This window comes from Hyperoodon ampullatus, assembly GCF_949752795.1.
Source record: "Hyperoodon ampullatus genome assembly, chromosome: 2".
Lineage (NCBI taxonomy): Eukaryota > Metazoa > Chordata > Mammalia > Artiodactyla > Ziphiidae > Hyperoodon > Hyperoodon ampullatus.
In genome coordinates, this window is record NC_136915.1 from 142441172 (window position 1) to 142463376 (window position 22205).

A 22205-nucleotide genomic window follows, 5' to 3' on the forward strand; every position below is an offset into this window, starting at 1 on the left:
AATAAAATAGAAGCTTCTCAGAAATAAATTTTTTATAAAAACTTTATTAGCAGACATAGCAATAATAAAGAAAATTCTAACATGTTAAATTAGCTGAGATTAAATTATGACATAGAATCATATCCCAAAATATGCATTAAAGTACAAATTATGCCCGCTGTTTGTTTATACATACACACATAATGCACACGAACACACAAAATCCTATGAGTCTTGGGACAGACTCTTTTCTTTCCAGAAATTTAATAAAGATCATTATTATCTAACCAATGTTAGGAAAAGAGAAGGACCTGTGTTCAGGTGGGAAGGGGAGGGCAGTTGAAAGATACAGGAGAAGACAGGTGTCTTGGTGTCAGGATAATTTTGAGGACTTGCAAGAAGCTTGTGAGAAGGGATGTGGGCCCTGTTCTTAGCAGCTCCCAGGAATAAGTCTCTATCAGCCATAGGTTGACTAGGTTTCCTTATGTGTTATTCTAGGCCACCAAGATACCCTGGGGGATAGGGAAAAAAAGATTGTTTTTTTGTGTGTTTCGTTGTTGGGCTTTTTTTGGCTTTTTGGGTTTTTTTTACCCCTAGCTTTCTCAATTACAAAATAATCTGTTTATTGCATATCTTGGATTTGTCCTGTCAGGAATAACACCATTGAAATTTAAGTAAATTTAAACAAACATGGTGCTCCTTACCCATTTTTGGTTTTTCGTTTGTTTTGTTTGTTTGCTGTTCTCAGAAGGATTGGTTTCTGTTCAGACTTTCCAGTTGTGTGGTTATATTTTAAAATTTTTAAACAAGGATGAGGTGTTTCCAATTAGAATAAGAGATTTAAAATGCAGCATTGGAAATCATATATATGCAAATGTGAATAATACAGATAATGGGGTTGGATCTCTTTCTCTTTTAATATGAGGAGATTGGCAAGAAAAACTAAGTAGCATTGACTGATTAAAGTGGGGAATAGGTGCACAGAGAGATAGGAAAAGGTGGTCTGGAAACTAAAGTTCACTGAAAAATGGTGGTTTTGCTTAACGTTGGCTTACTTATCTTGACTTATAGGCAGATTTAAAAGTCTATTCATGAATGTATTCTTTTTCCTGCAGTTAAACATATTTTATCCAGAACATTACTATTAAACCAAATTGGTCCAAGCCAATTTTGCTTCACATGACAGAAAGTGTTTGTTTTCTTCTTAATCCCAACTGACTTTTTAAAAATAAAGCAGCACCCATTCTTAGAGAATTTAATTGAAATGATCACTTTGGTGATTTGGTGTAGCTGGACAAGTTAGTACTATTGCTAGTTTTTTTTTCCAGTATAATTTAGAAGACTATACATGTGAGAGTCAGAAATGAATTATTCCATTATGCTCAGCATTTATCAGATCCCACTTAGAATATTGCATGTATTTTAATTTCACCATTTCAAAAGAAATAATACAATTAGTAGAAGGTTTTGAAAAGAGCTAATATAGAGAAATCCTAGAGCACTAGTACCATTTAAAATGCAGTCATTTTAGATCAAATCAAAGCAAACCTGGAGATAGTAGTGACTAAATGAAACATAATTCTAGGAGAAACTCCAAGTTGAGAGCACCAAATCCTGGCCACTAGACCACCAGGGAAGAGAAACTCCAAGTTGAAAGTACAAACAGGTTAAAGAGAAGTTTAACAATTCATAAGTATTGAATTTGTAATAAGTTTCTGTATATATGAAGTACTTTTATCATATTTTAGGTAGATTTCATGCAAGGCAGTAACTGTCCTTGCCTGTGTGATTCATCTTGGAGCCTGCTGAGAGCAGCACAGTGTTCCTCTGGATGGCTGGAGTACTCTGGTATTATGCTGTAACGTTCCTGACCATCAGAGTACACTTGGGAAATAATACAATTGTCATCATTTATTTAACATTGATCAGTGGTTGGGCCATTTAAAATTTCTTTAATACACTTCTTTTCTCTTCTTGGAAATTATTGTCAGGGCTACCAAGGATTCCACTACCTGTTCTATATCTCACTGGAACATACTGTGACAGGTGTATGGAGATCTCTGAGCAAGAAAGGCATTTTCCCTACCGAGTAACTTCAGTCATAATGCGTTAGTAAAATTAAGTGCTTAGAAAACATTAGGTCTTTATTTAAATAGGAAAAGATTATCTAGTTACCAGAATGTGCAGCAGAATGTTCTTCTAGATTTTACATTACTGTACTGATGCTTAGGAATAAAAGGATAAGAATGCAATAGCTAATTTTAAATGTTCTGAAATAAACTTTTTTCTTCCAATAGCAGTTTTCTACATTGTCAGTTCCCTTCTTACTTCTTAGGTTTATGTTGATTTTTAGGATTTCTGGAAGAGATAAATATACATGTTATTATATGCTGTGAAATACTTTCCTAAAATACCATGCAAATGAAAAAGTAAAAAATTTGTGACATGGTTATTTATTAGACCCTATCCTACAAACAGGTAGTAAATAACAGTGCCGTGAATACAAATGATACACTGATTTTATTTATTTATTTATTAATTATTGGAGTATAGTTGCTTTACAATATTGTGTTAGTTTATACTGTACAGCAAAGTGAATCAACTATATGTATACATATATCCCCTCTTTTTTTGGATTTCCTTCTTAACTTAGGTCACCACAGAGCATTGAGTAGAGTTCCCTGTGCTATACAGTAGGTTCTCATTAGTTATCTGTTTTATACATAGTATCAATAGTGTGTATATGTCAATCCCAATCTCTCAATTCATCCCACCCTCCCCCTTTCCCCCTTGATATTCATAAGTTTGTGCTCTACATCTGTGTTTCTATTTCTGCTTTGTAAATAAGATTGTCTATACCAGATACACTGATTTTAAAAGTGTTTTAAAAACTGCAAAGCACCTTACAAATACAAAGTACTATTATTAAGATATTTAAAGTATGTATGGGTTATTGATAAATCCAGTACTAACAAATTAGCATTCCCCATAGTTTGGATCTAAACTACTTATTACTTTAAAAGATGTCTTAGGGCTTCCCTGGTAGCGCAGTGGTTGAGAGTCCGCCTGCCGATGCAGGGCACACGGGTTCGTGCCCCGGTCCGGGAAGATCCCACATGCTGTGGAGCGGCTGGGCCTGTGAGCCATGGCCGCTGAGCCTGTGCGTCCGGAACCTGTCCTCTGCAACGGGAGAGGCCACAACAGTGAGAGGCCCGCAAGATGTCTTATTCTTTACTTCCCAATATTATATATTATTTAACTGGGGAAATATTTTTTGTTATTTTTGTTTTTTTAATAAATTTTAAAATATTTATTTATTTATTTATTTATTTATCTTTGGCTGCATTGGGTCTTCATTGCTGCGCTTGGACTTTCTCTAGTTGCAGCGAGCAGTGGCTTCTCTTGTTGTGGAGCACGGGCTCAGTAGTTGTGGCTCGCGGGCTCTAGAACGCAGGCTCAGTAGTTGTGGTGCACGGATTAGTAGCTCCGCGGTCCGCGGTATGTGGGATCTTCCTGGACCAGAGCTCGAAGCCGTGTTCCCTGCATTGGCAGGCAGATTCTTAACCACTGTGCCACCAGGGAAGCCCCTTTTTGTTATTTTTGGATACAACTACGTTATGGATCTCTTTCAAAAGTGAAGCTTGTTTTAAAAGAGGAATTAAGGCTTAACTATGAGAACCATTTGAGGGGAACAATTTTTTCCTCCTCTTCACATTACTGTCGCATTGGAAGACAGCTTATTTCTATTAAAGTAGTAATGGGCACAGTGTGCTGTTGTTAAGGAGTTAATAGCAAAATTAAACATGAATTAGATTTTAATTACAGGGATAGAATGTTTATAGAGATAAAAGCAAAAGTAACCCCTGTCCTTAATACAAATGTCTGCATCACTCCAAATTAGGAAAGTGAGTTGGAGAAGATGATTCTCTTGTGCAGAAATAGCTTATACTTTTATTTTTAAAAATCTTAAAGTAAGTTATAACCATGAATGTAGTGGCATAGATAAGTTACTGAAAGCAGAGGTGTTACTTTCATGTCTAATTTGACTGGAACATTGGTAACTTTGGAGAAGGCGTTCAATTAGGGACTTTGGGTAAGAAATTATTTACAGTTTGCAGGGGGAATTAATTCAGAAAAGGAGTATTCAATGAATATATTTATATATATATATATATATATATATTTTTTTTTTTTTTTTTTTTGCGGTACGCGGGCCTCTCACTGTTGTGGCCTCTCCCGTTGCGGAGCACAGGCTCCGGACGCACAGGCCTAGCGGCCATGGCTCACGGGCCTAGCCGCTCCGCGGCATGTGGGATCTTCCCGGACCGGGGCACAAACCCATGTCCCCTGCATCGGCAGGCGGACTCTCAACCACTGCGCCACCAAGGAAGCCCTCAATGAATATTTTTAAAGAAAACATGCTCACTAGCAAGAATGGACAGATGTTAACATTCTGACCTATTTGCCTCAGGATATTTTTATCAATAAAGGAAATAAAACATTTCTAGAATGCAATACTTACTGAATGTGTGACTGCTAAAGTTCATGCTCTCTAGACATGCACTGTCCAGTTACAGCAGCCACTAGCCACATATGCTGTTGAGCACTGAAAATGTGACTAGTCTGATTTGAGATGTTCTGTAAATGTAAAATACACAGTGAATTTTAAAAACTAGTAGGAAAAAGGAATATAAAGTATCTCACTAATAATTTTTGTTGATAATATGCCAAAATGATAATATTTTAGATTTGGGGGATTAAAGGATTAAATTTCTTTAATGTTATTAGGTGTTCTCTATTGTGTTCTTTGTAAAGTATTAAATTTATTTTTAAAAATAAAAGCATGTAACTGAAAAATATGTCATAGAGGGGAAAAAAATCTTTCCCAGCATGTTCACATAAAATTCCTTTTTCATATTTCCTTTTAATATTTGTTTTATATATGTTTTTAGTGTAGCTATAGTTGTAATATGCATAAAAGTTATTTGTATTCTACTTTATCCCACATAGCATTTTAATGAACATTAAACCTGTAGTACACATGGACTAGGTGTTAAGATTACAAATTTTGTAAGCATTTTTAAGTACTGTTATGAAGTCTTTACATTTTTAGTGGCTTTCCAAAATCCTGGTTAGTAGATACATTGAGTTACCTATTTCCCTATTGATCATAGGCTTTGCAGGTTTTATTCTTGATTTTAATAACACTATGCTGAATGTCTTAGTACATTCATATAGCTTACCCTACCCCATGTTTTAGTTGTTTTTATAATAGATATATTTAACCTGTTCTAATGTTAGGTTGGAGAGTGTTATTAAAATCACAGAAAAACTTATTTATAAGAAAAATTACCAACATTTTAAAAGAATTATAATATTTTGGTAACTTTGGTAATTTGGTAATTTTATGCATAAACCTATAAATATTTGTGATAATATGATAATATTATCATATTATATCATATATTGTGATAATATATGTGATTAGTATATTAATATATCACTTTTGTTTTTCTTTGTTTTGTCCCCTTCTTAAAACAACAAAACAAAAAAGTCACAAGTATTTATCAGTTTTAGGGGCTATAATTTCAGAAATAGTTTCTTCCTCCAAAACTTTTTATTATGGAAAATTTCAAACCTAGAAATTAAACCCCATGTACCCCATTGTACACTTATGGTGTACACTTATGTACTTATGGTGTACACTTATGGTTGTCTCCTCTGTGTTATCTCCCAGGTCTCGGTGGATTATTTTGAAGGAATGTTCAGATATTGTATCATTTCATTTGTAAATGTTTTATTATATACTCTATAAAATATAATAATTCTTTTTGTAAAATCATTATCTATTATCATACCTGAAATATTAATAACAATTCATTAATATCATTAAATATCTAATCAGTCATCAAATTTCCTGGATTGTCTCATAAATTATTTTTTTAAAACAGTTTGGATTCAGTTAGATTGCAGTTGGTTGATATATCTCTTAAATTTCTTTTGTGTACAGATTCCCCCCTCTACCTTTTATTTTCCTTGTGGCTTATTTTTTGAGGATACCATATTATTTGCCCTGTAGAGTTTATACAAATTTGTTTTTGCTGATTGTATCCTGTGTATTCCTCTGCCCCCTATATTTCCTATAAATTAGTAGATAGATACTAAAACTTCACCAGATTGAGGTTTGAATTTGCTTGACAAGAAATACTTCATAAGTAGTGATGCTTATTACTTCTGTGAAGGAGGTAAATAATATCTGATATCTGTCAGAAATAGTTTTTGAACACTGTTGCTAGTTTATATTTTTAAAACAAGTATATCCAGTGTGTTGAGGAAAAAGTGATACTTCCTTATTCCATCCCTTTAACCCCAAACAATGATGTTAGAAATTTCAACTTAGAATTGAGGCCTCTTCAGGCAAGTAACACATAAAGAGAATCAATTTGCCTAAGATACCCTCATAGTAATGGTATAAGAGGGTCCATAGTCTTATTTTGTTTGATGAGCCATTAAAAAGGGGTTTTCCCCAGTGTGTCCCTAACTATAAAGATGTTGAAAATGTTCTAAACCTAATTGGAAAATGAGCTACAAATCATCAATTGGAGTGACAGATAGTTGTATTAGTCAGGGTTCTTCAGAGAAATAGAACTAATAGGATATATAGAGAGACCAAGAATAGATTTACTCTAGGAGTTCGCTCTCCTGGTATGGAGGCTGAGAAATCCCATGATCTACTGTCTGCAAGCTGGAGAACCAGGAAAGCCGGTGGTATAATTCAGTCTGAGTCCCAAGGTCTGAGAATGATGAGGAAGGGAGTCTGAAAGCCTAAGAAATAGGAGGGCTGATGTCCTAGAGCAGAAGGATGTCTTAGCTCAAGCAGAGAGAGAGAGGACTCACCCTTCTTACACCTTTCTGTGCTATTCAGGCCCTCAGTGGATTGGATGCTGCCCACCTGCATTGGTGAGGCCGATCTTGACTTAATCTACTGATTCGAATGCTAATCTCTTTCAGTGACATCCTCACAGCACACCCTGAAATAATGTTGTACCAGCTATCTGGGCATCCTTTAGCCCAGTCAAGTTGACATATAAAGTTAACCATCATGAGCTTCCCTGGTGGCGCAGTGGTTGAGAGTCCACCTGCCGATGCAGGGGACACGGATTCATGCCCCGGTCCGGGAAGATCCCACATGCCACGGAGCGGCTGGGCCCGTGAGCCATGGCCTCTTAGCCTGCGCGTCCGGAGCCTGTGCTCCGCAACGGGAGAGGCCACAACAGTGAGAGGCCCGCGTACTGCAAAAAAAAAAAAGTTAACCATCACAATGGTCTACATAGAAAACCCAAGAAACTGAGTTCACCTTCTATTTATAGAGTTTAGCAATCTTGATATAAAATCATCACAGAAAAAAATCAATATTATCCCTTTTTACTGACATAAATAGAAAATGTAATTTTTTTAAAGATACTTATCTGAGAAGCAAGAAGACTATAAAGTATCTACCAATAAAACTTAAGAAAAAATGTAGAAGACTTTTATGAAGGAAAATATAAAACTGCATTGAAGAACATAAAAGACCTGAATAAGTGGAAAGAGATACTGTGTTTATAGAGGGGAAGACTGAAAATTATAGAGATGTCAGTTCTCCCAAATTAATCTATAAATTTAACATAATTGCAATTACATTATATCCAGGAGGATTTTGATCAGAATCCAGGAGGGTTTTTCTGGAAACTTGACAAATGGTTCTAAAATTCATTTGAGAGAGTAAAGATAAATGAATAGCTAAGATAGTGTTGAAGATGAACAAGACAGAGGAATTCTTCCTACCAGATGTCAAGGCTTAGTGTAATTAAAGCAGTGTGGTATGAGGGCAGGGTCAGATCAATGGAAAGATTAAAAAAGCCACATTTACTTGGGAACATGTGTATGACTGATGATTTTCTAATTATACTTCTTATAGTTGATAGTTATAAAGGTGATATTTGAAGCCCATCCCATAGAGATAAAGTAGTGTTACTTCTTAGATACTACATTTAAGTTCTGAAAAACACAATCAGCGAGACATCATATACCATATTTCACCCATTAAGATACATATTTTTTCACATGTTAACATCTCTGAAACTGAGAGGCCCCTTAAAAACCAGTATAATACAGGCTTAGTTATAACTTAATTGTATATTTGGCACGCAGCACTTAAAAGTCCAAAAAGTAATTGCTGCCTCTCCCCGGTCCCCCCCATCCCCCCAAAAAAGGCAGTGCAGTGACTGCTGAATGGTTGGTATTTGACTGTTGACAGTGAATGCCTCTGGGGAGGGAATCTTACTTCTCTTTGTACTATTTAAGGCCTTTTTTTTTTTTTTTTAACAGTGTGAATGTATTAATTGAAAAAATTAATTGAAAAAAGAAATTGCCCACGATTTAGAATTTTGGTTGAATAATCATTTGAGTAATTGCAACAAAAGCATTTTCGTCGGGTAGTTATAAGAATTTAATAAGTTCACATTTAAAATGCTTACTATTTAATAGATACCAAATAGATTTTACCCCTTTAAATCAAGGTATTGAAATGCTCAAATTATATAGATAGTCTAGATTTTCATATTCTAGTGTTTCATCCATAATTTTTGTGAGGCTTAAATTTCTATAATAATTTTTTAGTATAAAATCTAGAATAAAGTAGAATATAATTAATATAGTAAAAATCAGTTTTTCAACATAATGAGGTTTCACGTCACCTTTTCCCAGTAACTGTGAGTAACACTAAAGTGGTTCGCACCTAAGTGGTACACACAGGTACTAATGATGCAGGTTTAGAGGTTTACCACCCTCAGCCCTGGCCCCCAAATTACTTATCTGGGAATGAGGTCATTAGATTGCCTCTTAAACTAAAAGTGGCTTTTTTCCCCAGCAGAAGGAAACATTGTCCTGTCTTCAGTTTTTCTTATGGGCCTTTTCTCTATCAGCACTTATAATTATTGCTCATCTCACCTCTACTTCTGATTCTCTTCTTCCTGTCTGCTTTTCCTGTCATCTCTTGTTTTCTATTGCTTTGCCTCTGGGCCCTAGCTTTTCCCTGGAAAAGGCTGGATGTTTTAGTCATAAGTCACTATTCAAAGCTTCCGGTTGGAAAATGGAAAGTTACACATTAAATTTAATCTTCAAGTTTTTAGGTCTGCTTGGCTGATTTTATTAATGTTCACCACCCCCAAGTTCTTTTTTCTTTTCTACCCCAGCAGTTTTTTTTCCCTTTTCTTTAAGAAAACAAAGCATTTTAGTTTAGCACCATTCAGGATGCTGACGGTATTAAATAAGTGGTAATTGAGGTTTGACTGTATTATGGATTAAATTCTGTGTTTCTATAATGAAGTTGAAGATTTGAAAGAGGTGAATCATCATTCAAATAAGATAAAATCTCTATCCTCTAGTTAGAAGATATGCTTAATTTCTTCTCAAATGTTTATAAGAAGTTATAGATATACATGAAAGAAATTTTTTACTGTTAACATAGAACCAAGACATAACCTAAAATCTGATTTGCTAAGTTGTTTTTCAGTATATGAATCTGGACATAATAAGCTTTGGAAATGAAGTGCTATATCCCACCTTGTTGGCCCTCTGGGGGCTCACCATGTCTTTTTTCACTTTCAGATTTCTCTAGAGTCACAGACAATGCCTGCCATTAGTATTCAAAAAATGCTTTTCGTTTTCTAATTAAGTTTTGTTGGAAATATTATGTCCCCCAAATTTTCAAAAAAATTCTTAGAGTTTAAATTTTAAGTGAATAATGGTTAAGCATAACTCTCACTGATCATTATTTATATTTTAGTTACTTAAAGTCATTGGATTGGATCTGAGAAGTAGAAAGGGCTAGCTAGGTCTTTTTGTCTAACCTTCCATTTAATACAAGAATACACACACAAACACACAGAGATTACTTAAGTATAGACCTTCTCTAGGAGCTTGTTTTTAGTCCTCTTTTTTTTTTTCCTGTGGAGGTTGAGTCCATAATAGGAGACTATGTAGCAGTGGATCCTCCGTAGGTGTACCTCTAGCTCTCAGTCTTTCTGCCAAGTTCCAAATCCTCACTTAACTTCCTTGCCTTCACCTGGATACCCTGTTGCTTCTTCAAACCTAATATGTCTAGAACTGAACTCATAGTCCTTCACACCAACTTGTTTCTCCTGGCTTTCCAATTGGGGTTTATGGTGACATCATTCTGCCCTCACCCAGAATAAAAATTTTGGAGTTCTTTGACTCTTCCACTTTAAAATTTTATCCTCTCTCTCAAATCCAACCGCCAGTTCCTATGAAAGGCACCTCTGCAATGTTTGTTTCTATTCCCTCTTCTTATTTCAATGCCATAGCCTAGCTCAGATTTCATTACTTCTTACCTGGAGTATATTTGCCTATTAAATATTCCCTTTATTGACAACCTTCAGAATGGGAGAAAATATTTGCAAACGAAGCAGCTGACAAAGGATTAATCTCCAAAATATACAAGCAGCTCATGCAGCTCAATATCAAAAAAACAAATAGCCAATCCAAAAATGGGCAGAAGGCCTAAATAGACATTTCTCCAAAGAAGATATACAGACTGCCAACAAACACATGAAAGAATGCTCAACATCATTAATCATTAGAGAAATGCAAATCAAAACTACAATGAGATATCATCTCACACCGGTCAGAATGGCTATCATCAAAGAATCTACAAACAGGGCTTCCCTGGTGGCGCAGTGGTTGAGAGCCCGCCTGCCGATGCAGGGGACGCGGGTTCTTGCCCCAGTCCAGGAAGATCCCACATGCCGCGGAGCGGCTGGGCCCGTGAGCCATGGCCACTGAGCCTGCACGTCCGGAGCCTGTGCTCTGCAACGGGAGAGGCCACAACAGTGAGAGGCCCGCGTACCGCAAAAAAAAAAAAAAATCTACAAACAATAAATGCTGGAGAGGGTGTGGAGAAAAGGGAACCCTCTTGCACTGTTGGTGGGAATGTAAATTGATACAGCCACTATGGAGGTTCCCTAAAAAACTAAAAATAGAGCTACCATATGACCCAGCAATCCCACTAGTGGGCATATACCCTGAGAAAACCATCTGCCATACAGAGTGAAGTAAGTCAGAAAGAGAAAAATAAATACTGCATGCTAACACATATATATGGAATATTAAAAAAAATGGTTCTGTTGAACCTAGGGGCAGGACAGAAATAAAGACGCAGACGTAGAGAGTGAACTTGAGGACACAGGGAGGGGGAAGGGTAAGCTGGGACGAAGTGAGAGAGTAGCATTGACATATATACAGTACCAAATGTAAAATAGATAGCTAGTGGGAAGCAGCCGCATAGCACAGGGAGATCAGCTCAGTGCTTTGTGACCACCTAGAGGGGTGGGATAGGGAGGGTGAGAGGGAGGGGTATGGGGATATATGTACACATATAACTGACTCACTTTGTTATACAGCAGAAACTAACACACCATTGTAAAGCAATTATACTCCAATAAAGACGTTAAAAAATATATTCCTTTTATTGATATTGATACTTCACCCTATGTTATTTATTTTTTTAATTTTTGGCTGTGTTGGGTCTTTGTTTCTGTGCAAGGGCTTTCTCTAGTTGTGGCAAGCGGGGGCCACTCTTCATCGCGGTGTGCGGGCCTCTCACTGTCGTGGCCTCTCTTGTTGCGGAGTACAAGCTCCAGACGTGCAGGCTCAGTAGTTGTGGCTCACGGGCCTAGTTGCTCCGCGGCATGTGGGATCTTCGCAGACCAGGGCTTGAACCCGTGTCCCCTGCATTAGCAGGCAGATTCTCAACCACTGCGCCACCAGGGAAGCCCCCACCCTATGTTATTTATTTCACTGCTATTCTCCTCTTCCTAAAGCATGGTACCTTTTTTTGTTTGTTTCTTTTCTTGTTTCTTTATTCCTTTGTTTCTGTCTTTTTTCTTTTCTTTTTTTTGGTTATAGACATTAGTGGGACACTTGGCAAAATTTGAATGAAATCTGTAGATTGTAGATTAGATAATAGTATCAGTGCTGATTTTGATCATTGCAGTTATATAACTGCAATGGTTATATAAGAGACTGTTATATAAGAGACTGTTCTTGTATTTAGAAAGTGCTCATGGGAGTGTTTAGGGGGCACACCATCTGTAACTTACTCTCAAAAATTGAGGAAAGATCATATATATATATATATATATATATATATATATATATATATACACACACACACACATATATCAGAAAATATATACATCAGAAAATATATATATGGAGAAAAAGAATGATAAAGTAAATATGGGAAATAATGATATTTGGGGAATCTGGGTGAAGCGTATATATGAATTCTTTGCACTATTTTTGTAACTTTTCTTTGAGTCTGAAATTATTTCAAAATAAAAAATTATTTTAAAAAGTCATTAGGGAGATATGGAAAAATCTCTGTACCTTCCCCTCAATTTTGCTGTGAACCTTAAGCTACTCTAAAAAAAAAAGCCTTAAGAAAAATTTTTAAATGTCATTAGACTCATGGAAAACATAATAGTGATTCTCTTAAGCAAATATACCAATCTTATATTTTGCTTACTGGATAGTTCAGTTCATTCAGCAAGCATCTGTGTCTCAAAGGACGTAATGCGAATAAAGATATAATACATAAATTTGAGGTATAAACAATGCCATCTCATTGTTCATGCCCTCAAGTGTCATGTTAGTTTGCTATGGCTTGGACGCTTTCAAGGAGCAGGACTCAAGGGGAAGGCGTAACAGGCTCAGTTGTCCCTGACTGTGAAGGGAAGCGGTAGTCTAGGTGCTAAGTATTTGCCATCTCCCTTTCTACACAAACCTTAAAAAGTCACTCAAAATTCTCTCCTATATGACCCTAGGTTTGCTACCTTAGAGCCTTGGTTTATTCCTCTATTAAAGTGGATAAAAGTTTATATCTGAGTTGCTGACATTTTTTTTCACATAGCTGAGTGGAGTTTTTTTAAACCTTTCTAGTAGATGCAGGAGGAAGCTACAAATATTACGTTTTAGAATGTTGAGGATGAGGCCTGAGCAGCTTACCTAAGGACGATGGCTCAAAACAAAACTTCTGGGAACTGAGTGCTGGGAGATCTTCTGATATGTTAAATTTGACAGGATCTGTTCTTGTCCATAAATCTATTTTTGGTGACAAGTAGTTTCCGCATTTCTGAGTTATTCTTGTCATACCAGCCCTGGTGGTGTCAGTTAACTGTACCTGTGGTATTGTGGCTGTCTCCAGATGGCACCTCATCATGTTTTATGCTGGCGGATTACTTTGCATTTAATTCAGTTCAGCAAACTTGAGCTCCCACAAAGGAGCAGGCACTGATGTGCACATGGGTATGCAAAGATGAGTATAGCACAGTCTGATAGAGGAAACAGACACATAAGAAAATAAATAAAACATAAACTAATAAGCATAGTTATAAAGGACAGAGTTGGCACTGAGGAGGAATTATTAACTGTAGGAGAGGAGGAGGAGGAGGAAGCCAAAGGAGCAGAGGACAAAGGTAGAAGAAAGCCAAATCCTTATCTTCCTTAGTAGGAAGTCAATGAATACACTTTAAATTGGACAGTCTAGCATGTTTGTAATCAATGTGGAAGTGAACAGCAAAGAAAGTTGAAAAGGGTTGTATCTGGGGAACAGGGATCTGAGGAGGGAAAAAATAGGTCTATTATTTTTCATTGTGAACCTTGTACTACTCTGATTCTTGAAAGCTATATGCATATTATTACTCTGTTAAAAATTTGTTTTAAGTTTTTTAATCCTACTGACTCTTTTTTTTTTTTTTTTTTTTTTTTTTTTTTTTTTTTTTTTTGGCGGTACGCGGGCCTCTCACTGTTGTGGCCTCTCCCGTTGCGGAGCACAGGCTCTGGATGCGCAGGCTCAGCGGCCATGGCTCACGGGCCCAGCCGCTCCGCGGCATATGGGATCCTCCCAGACCGGGGCACGAACCCGTATCCCCTGCATCAGCAGGCGGACTCTCAACCACTGCGCCACCAGGGAGGCCCAATCCTACTGACTCTTTTAGGACAACTCAAGTGATGCCTTTTCCATGTAGCCTATGTCATAAGTAGACATGCACACCCCTTCATTTAAACTTACACAGAAATTGTTTAAACTCCTTACAGAACATTTACCATATTCTGATTTTAGATTTTTGCTTTTCTGATCCCTCTGCTAGGTTATTAGGTTTTAGAAAGCACAGTTTATCTTCTTCAGTGCTTATTAGCTCCTAATATGTAGTTGGCATAATTGAATTGAGGATTTAGCCATGGTGTTTGTTAGCTCACGTTTGGGAGTCTTTGTCATGAAAATTCTAGTGAGAATGTATAGGTGCCAGCTAAGCATTATTTTATATCTTTTTTTGGAAAGTATAATTTATCTAGTGCTCTTAAATCTAATCCTGTGGATTTTGGTGGAATACTCTGTGTTTAAGAGCACATTCTGGATTACTGATAATAATTTTTATTTCTTGAAAATTAAGAGCTAATTTTTCATTGTATAGCTATTGGTATTGGAAAGATTTGTTTCTGTTATTTATTTATATCCCACAAGAACTCCTTTTATTTGATTCCAAGAGGACTGGTATTCAGTGCATTTGACACTCTGCCATATTAGAAGATTAGTTGTTTTAATATTTTAATCCCATGGTGACCAAACAATCAGAGTAATAGAGGTAGATTGCTCTTGAGGGAGCATTTGGTCTGCCCTCCTGGCTGCCTCCTAAGGCAAGAGAATGTCCCAGCTGCTCTAGGCGAATGGAAGGGTAGGTTTTCGGTTAAAACACAGCCCCACAGCCCCATTTAAAGCAATAGGTACTTCACCAACCTCACCACATTCTTTCAAGAGTTTAATTGGTAAACCCAAACTTCCTCTATTAATTCAGCCTTATATTCAATGTCACTTTTCTCCTTATAAAGATGCTTTAAATACTATTTCAGGAAATCAGGAAGTTCTTTCTTCCTTCCTTCCTTCCTTCCTTCCTTCCTTTCTTTCTTTCTTTCATTTACTATTGGCTGGGTTGGGTCTTTGTTGCTGTGCGCGGGCTTTCTCTAGTTGTGGCAAGCGGGGGCTACTCTTCGTTGTGGTGCACAGGCTTCTCATTGCCGTGGCTTCTCTAGTTGTGGAGCACAGGCTCTAGGCACATGGGCTTCAGTAGTTGTGGCATGCAGGCTCAGTAGTTGTGGCACGCAGGCTCAGTAGTTGTGGCTCGCAGGCTCTAGAGCACAGGCTCAGTAGTTGTGGCTCACGGGCTTAGCTGCTCCGCAGCATGTGGATCTTCCCAGACCGGGGCTTGAACCCGTGTCCCCTGCATTGGTAGGCAGATTCTTAACCACTGCGCCACTAGGGAAGCCCAAGGATATTCTTTATCTCTATGGTTCTTGCTTAGTTATCCTTAGGTTGATTAGACCTGCTTTTATATTTACAGAAATAGTATATTTTTAGAGGTTAAAAAGTAATACAGGGCTTCCCTGGTGGCGCAGTGGTTGAGAGTCCGCCTGCTGATGCAGGGGACACAGGTTTGTGCCCCGGTCCGGGAAAATCCCACATGCCGCGGAGGGGCTGGGCCCGTGAGCCATGGCCGCTGAGCCTGCGCGTCCGGAGCCTGTGCTCCGCAACGGGAGAGGCCACAACAGTGGGAGGCCCGTGTACCGCAAAAACAAAACAAAACAAAACAAAAAATTTGATTTTTAAGTTTAAATTGTTAATTTTTAATTTTAAAACATTCCCTAAATCAACTATACTACAATTAAAAAAACAAACAAACACTTCCATGGAAGAAACAAACAAAACATTCCACTAGTATCAGGATGATGTTAACTGACTTTCCTAAAAATCCAAATATTAAGGACATTTAATTTGGCAAAAAGAAAAAGAAACAAATGATTAAATTTCCTGAATAGTTATATTTCCTGCATAGCTCTGGGCATCTCCCTTGTGCCCGCTGGCTTTATTCTGCTGGAGTCTGCCTCATACATACATAGTTCAGGGGTTACCCAGAGATCTGAGTGGGGATTATACTCAGAAGTCGTGGCTCCCACTCAGTGCTTACTTCTTTCTGGGATTCCTCACTTTACAACTGCTATGGTCACCCTAATCTCTGTCCTCAGATTCTTCAACCAGTAAGACTTACATAGGGGAACTATTCTCAGGTTAGGAGCTATAAAAACTGGAAAACCAGTGCCATTCCTGTCTGCCAAGTGTTGACTCTCCTCCAATAACTGTCTGCCTTTAGTCACTCTCCAGTGCCTTCCACTAATTACTTTTTGAGTTTTGTCCAGAATTTATAACTGTTACCTATGAATTACTCTACAATTACAAGAAGCAGAACTCCTCTCTTTTTCTTTTTTTTTTTTTTTTTTTTTTTGCGGCAGGCCTCTCACTGTTGTGGCCTCTCCCATTGCGGAGCACAGGCTCTGGACGCGCAGGCTCAGCGGCCATGGCTCACGGGCCCAGCCGCTCCGCGGCACATGGGATCTTCCCAGACCGGGGCACGAACCCGTGTCCCCCTGCATCGGCAGGAGGACTCTCAACCACTGCGCCACCAGGGAAGCCCCTGTCTCATTTTATTTTAATGGTTGTTAAAGATCACAGGGAGAGGTGACTTTTAAGAGGTGAAAGAATAGATTTTGCTCTTAAGTATGCCCCCCGTTAACTTCTCTGGCCTTTTAAAGTAGTACTGCATTGCGCCCAAATGACTATAAACATAGGCACCAAAGTCACATGGCAGTATTTTTATTAAGGTTATATTAAAATGAAAACATAACATATCTATTTTCTCAAAGAGAGCTCATAGATGGATTCCCAAGAATGTGTCCCCAAATTGGCATATCCCAGCTGTGAAACACTGCTAGCCATCTTCTATACCTAAATCAGAGCTTTCTGATTTTATTATTCTCCAGCTTAAAAATCTTTCTGTGAGAGGCATTCTCATAAATTGCTAGTATAAAGTGGTATAATCTTTATGAAGACAATGTAGCAACATCTTTCAAAATTACTAATACATTTAGCCTTTGACTTAGCAGTTTCACTTCTGGAATTTTATCCTATAGATATACACATATGAATGGACATTTGCACAGTGTTATTCATTGTAACATTGTTTATAATAACAAAATATGAGAAACTGCCCATCAATAGTGAGTAGAGGAATTTAATGTTTACCATGTATCAAGAGATTGCAGTGAAATTAGAAAATATTTTTAACAGAATGATAATGAAAATATGATCTATAAAAATGTATGGGATACACCTTAATCTGTGTTTAGAGGAAAATTTATAGCCTTAAAAGCTTCCATTAGAAAAGAAGAAAATTGAAAATCAGCGATCTAAATATCTATCTCAAGAAGTTAGAAAAAGAAAAGTAAATGCAATCCAAAGATAGTAGAAGATAGGGGATAATAAAGGAGAATTTACTGAAATAGAAAACATACAATAGAAGGAATAATGACACCAAAAATAATTGGTTTTTTGAAAACACTATAAACTTGATCAACTCCTGGCAAGGCTGATCAAGGGGAAAAAAAAGGTCCATGTTACTGATATCAGGAACGAAAAAGGGGACATTACCTCAGATCCTATAGTCATTAAAAAGAAAAATTAAAGGACATTAAGTGCAGTTATTTCAGAGCATCAAAAAGAGGGAATACTTCGTAGCTTGTTTTATGAGACCAGCATAACTTGGATACCAAAACCTGAACCAGGGATATTATAAGAAAGGAAAATTTATAGGCAAATCTCTTACATGATTATAGATATAAGACTAACCCAGCAAAATATTTAAAATGCATCATATTACTGAGAGCATATATTTCAGGAATGAAAGTTTGGTTTAACATTCAAAATCAGTCCCTTTAATTAATCACATTAACAGAATAAAGGGAGAAATTATATAAGCATTTTAGTAGATGGAAAAAATTGATAAAATGCAACTCTTATTCATGATAAAAAAGAAAACTCTTGGGCTTCCCTGGTGGCGGAGTGGTTGAGAGTCCGCCTGCCGATGCAGGGGACACGGGTTCGTGCCCTGGTCCGGGAAGATCCCACATGCCGCAGAGCGGCTGGGCCCGTGAGCCATGGCCCCTGAGCCTGCGCGTCCGGAGCCTGTGCTCCGCAATGGGAGAGGCCACAACAGTGAGAGGCCCGCGTACCGCAAAAAAAAAAAAAAAAAGGAACACTCAGAGAGCTCTTAGAAACTAAAAGTATGATTAAAAAAAAAAACTCAATAAAAAGTTTGAAATTAAATAAGAAATCTCTCAGAAAGGAGCACAAAAAAACAGAGATGGAAGAAAATGAATTCCAACCCTAAATCCTATATCTAGTCACATTATCAACCCAGGTATGAGGACAGAAAAAAAGACATCGGCAGAAATGCAAGATTTCAAGTACCTTTTCTCAAGAAACTGCTGAAGGATGTACTCCATCAAAATGTGGAAGAAATACAGAAAAAGGAAGTCATGAGATGTAGGAAACATTAAATCCACTTCAGGAGTACAGAAAATCACCAGGATGATGGTGAAGGGGCTTTGCAGGATGAAAACTACAGGCAGCAAATCCAGAATCTGGGTGAAGTTTCCTCAGGAGGGTGAAATTGAAAGGATTTCTGATGTATGTGAATACCCTGGGAGGAGATCTAGACCACAGGTTGATCTGGCCCACTGCCTGGTTTTTAAATAAAATTTTATTTGAACACAGCTACGCTAATTTATTTATACCTTGTTTATGGCTCCCTTCACACTGCAAAGCAGAGTAGAGTAGTTGCAACAGAGATCTGAATAGCCTGCAAAGTCTAAATATTTTCTGTCTGGCCCTTCAAAGGATAGATCTAGAGAATTGATTTTAGACAATTGGTCCAGAGTTTGTGGTTGAATTGGTTCTGTATACATAGAAAACAATGCAATTGCTCAGTCTAAAGAGAACAAAAATTGGGGAGGAAAGGAAAAGTAGCCATGATTTACTACATGGCTTACCTTTGAATACATTTACATGATTATAATAGTGTAAACATCAAATATTGTGATAATTAAAATGACCATACAAGTGTATTGGGAAGATGGGAAGGATGTACATGTGTGGTGGGAACAGGAAGAGGAAGGAGCTTAGTCCTCATCTTTGATAGTCAGTAGATAAGCCCTAAAACTGAAGAAGAAATATGGCGATAAATACCAAGAGGTAAAAATCGATTCCTCTGTGGGGGTAGAAACAAAGGGCAGAGGAGGTGGGTTGCATTTTTTCATACAAACAAATCTTTTGCAGATTTTTAAAACTGTACCTTTATACCTTTGATGAAGAAAAAAAATAAAGAACACCTCCCCCTCAAAATTGGAAAACAAAAAAGAAAAGAAACGCCTTTTCAAGGTCAATTCTAGTATCATACTCACTCATGCTGCCACTGTTCTGTTCTCACTCGTAATGGATATATATCACTGATCATCCCAGTCCATTTCCTGTTGAGTAAGGACACAGACACAGATTCTTCAGAATCATTTTCCAGCAACCACGCCCAGTCAGTAAGAGTTGACCCTGCTCATGAAACCAGTATCTCTGATAATGATTAACAAAGAGACACCAATTTAGGGAGATTCTGTCTGGTTCATAGGCATTCCCACCAAAGGAACATTGCCAAGATGCATTATTTGGCCTAGCGTCTGAGTACTCTAAATGTGTTTTAAAGAAACTGCATTTTAAAACTTCACCTGTTCCAAAAACCATTCCTACTTAAACCTACAAACGTGGGGAGACAGGTATTTCTCAATAATTATTTGTAGATATAGGATAATCTAAAGCTAAGTTGTGGTTCTGAATGATTTTGACTTCTGAATTAAAGTAGTTTTTGCTTTTTTTCTGACTCTTGATAGGATCTTTCCAATTAAAGATATACCCCTGGAGACTGATAACCTTTCTGACTGGCTCTATCAGCGTTTTATTGAAAAAGAGGAACTCTTATCGCATTTTTATGAAACAGGTACACAGAATCCTATTATACATGTTCCTGGTGTTACTGGTAGTTTCAAAGATGTACTTTAGGGGAGATAACCATTTTTTGATTCTTCAGATACCCTAAAGGAATCACAGTATTTCTGTATTTAAGAATTTCAGCTTAGAATTTTTATAAAGACAAATTTTTGTGAAATTTATTCAGGTTCTTCATCAACCAGTGTGGAAAGATCAAATGGTGAGTATCCATTGTATAAATGGATCTAGTTCAAGAGAGTACACAGTATGGAAGACGGCCAGCATACATTTACGATTATATGGTCTGTTATATGAAATAGCAAATAGCATTCATGTGTTGGCATTGTACTTGATTGTTTGACTGATACCATCACCATACAGTTGTTTCAGATCACTTTTTTTTTTTTTTTTTTTTTTGCGGTATGCGGGCCTCTCACTGCTGTGGCCTCTCCTGCTGCAGAGCACAGGCTCCGGACGTGCAGGCTCAGCGTCCATGGCTCATGAGCCTAGCCGCTCCATGGCATGTGGGATCCTCCCGGGCCGGGGCACGAACCCGTATCCCCTGCATCGGCAGGCAGACTCCCAACCACTGCGCCACCAGGAAAGCCCTCAGATCACTTTTGACTGCATTTTCAGGGACTTCCCTGGTGGTCCAGGAGTTAAGACTCCATACTTCTACTGCAAGGGGCATGAGTTCAATCCCTGGTTGGGGAACTAAGATACCGTATGTTGTGTGGCCAAATAAATAAATAACTGCATTTTCACATGCTTTATTCTTTTCTTTACATGGAGGGATAAAGTTTACATGTTAAGTTTTCATGGATATAACCTTATTAAATTTTCTCCTAGGGAGACATTTATCCTAAGATCCCTTTTCTATACTCAATATTCTCTACATTCTGTGACAACTACAATGAGCGAAAAAGACCTAGGAGGCAGGGAAGGGAGAGGGAGGAAAAAAAGGAAGTTAGGAAAGAAGGAAATAATATTGGTAGAACACCAGGCATACCAAAGTGCTTTCCCAGTTAGCTGTGCCATGGGTCTATTTTATAGACCCTGCAATAGGGATAAAAAGATGAAGAGAAAGTTGTCCCGGGCCTGAGAATAGCCATAGGGTTTTAGATTAGTAGAGGCCCAATTTTCTTCCCACCTAGACTTTTTTGGTACAGAATTAAAGTAGATATTGAATCAGACTATAGAAGGTCTACTACTAATAAGCAAAGGCTGATACTGTTAATTACCTTTGAGGCTTTTTTCTTTATGTTTAGGGTTGTTTCACTTTGTCCTCAATAGGATTCCTTCCTCAACTTTCCGACCCTGGGGCTTTGGAGTAGTGCATATTAATATGACAGGAGTAGGACATTGTGTATACCATTAGAATTCCTAGTAAGACTAGTTGAACAAGATGCCTCTGTCTGCTGTGTGCATTCCTTGGTTTTACTCTAGAAATTTCTTTCAAGATGAGATAGGATGGATATCTAAGAAGGCATCAAACGATTAAAAGGCCAGCAAGATCTGTCTTCTTTTTCAATCTCAATCTCTTTATGATATTTGGCCTAAATAGTAGCAACAATAATAGAAACTCTTTTTAAGAAAGCTATTTGTATAACAGACCTTGAAACTTAAAAGCGTTCTCTGTAAATTGTTTGTGAGAAGCAAATCCTCTCTTGAATCAGCTTATCCTAGGGGATTATCAGCAAGGACAAAGACTATTTGAAATGCTGAAGAGTGTTTTCAGGATGACCTTAGGTAATATTGCTCCAAAGTGGTCTAGCCTTCCTTTCCAGAAGAGAATTTAAAGACATCTGTTTATTTTGTGTTTCTCCTTTTTATTAAGACATATTCCATGAACCATATTGCCTTTTGAATATAATATCAGTAATTTACAACCCCTTTTGTGGCAAAAACATTTAATTTGTAAATAGAAGAATTAGTATAAATTATGCTATTCTGGAAATATTCTCTTTTTTATTGGCCTCGCCACATAGCTTACAGGATCTTAGCTCCCCGACCAGGGATTGAACCCAGGCCCTTGGCACTGAGGGCACAGAGTCCTAACCACTGAACCGCTAGGGAATTCCCTGGAAATTATTTAATTGAGTCACACATCCTGTGTCCTGGCCATTGTGGAAATCTATAGGGATGCAGTGGAAAACAATGCAGCCGTAGTGCCTTCTGTCACGCAGCTTATATTCCAGCAGGAGACAGAGAGTAAACCAGTCTGTAGAAAAAAGAAAAG

General features: G+C 37.6%; 1 protein-coding gene across 1 annotated transcript in view; it reads left to right on the plus strand.

Annotated features, from left to right (window-relative positions):
- LPGAT1 (lysophosphatidylglycerol acyltransferase 1) overlaps positions 1–22205 on the plus strand; it is a 71304-nt gene that overhangs the window by 48281 nt on the left and 818 nt on the right. The window contains exon 6 of the mRNA XM_079696888.1: positions 19870–19976. Coding sequence (XP_079553014.1) covers positions 19870–19976 — 107 coding nt within the window. The remainder of the gene's footprint in view (positions 1–19869; positions 19977–22205) is intronic.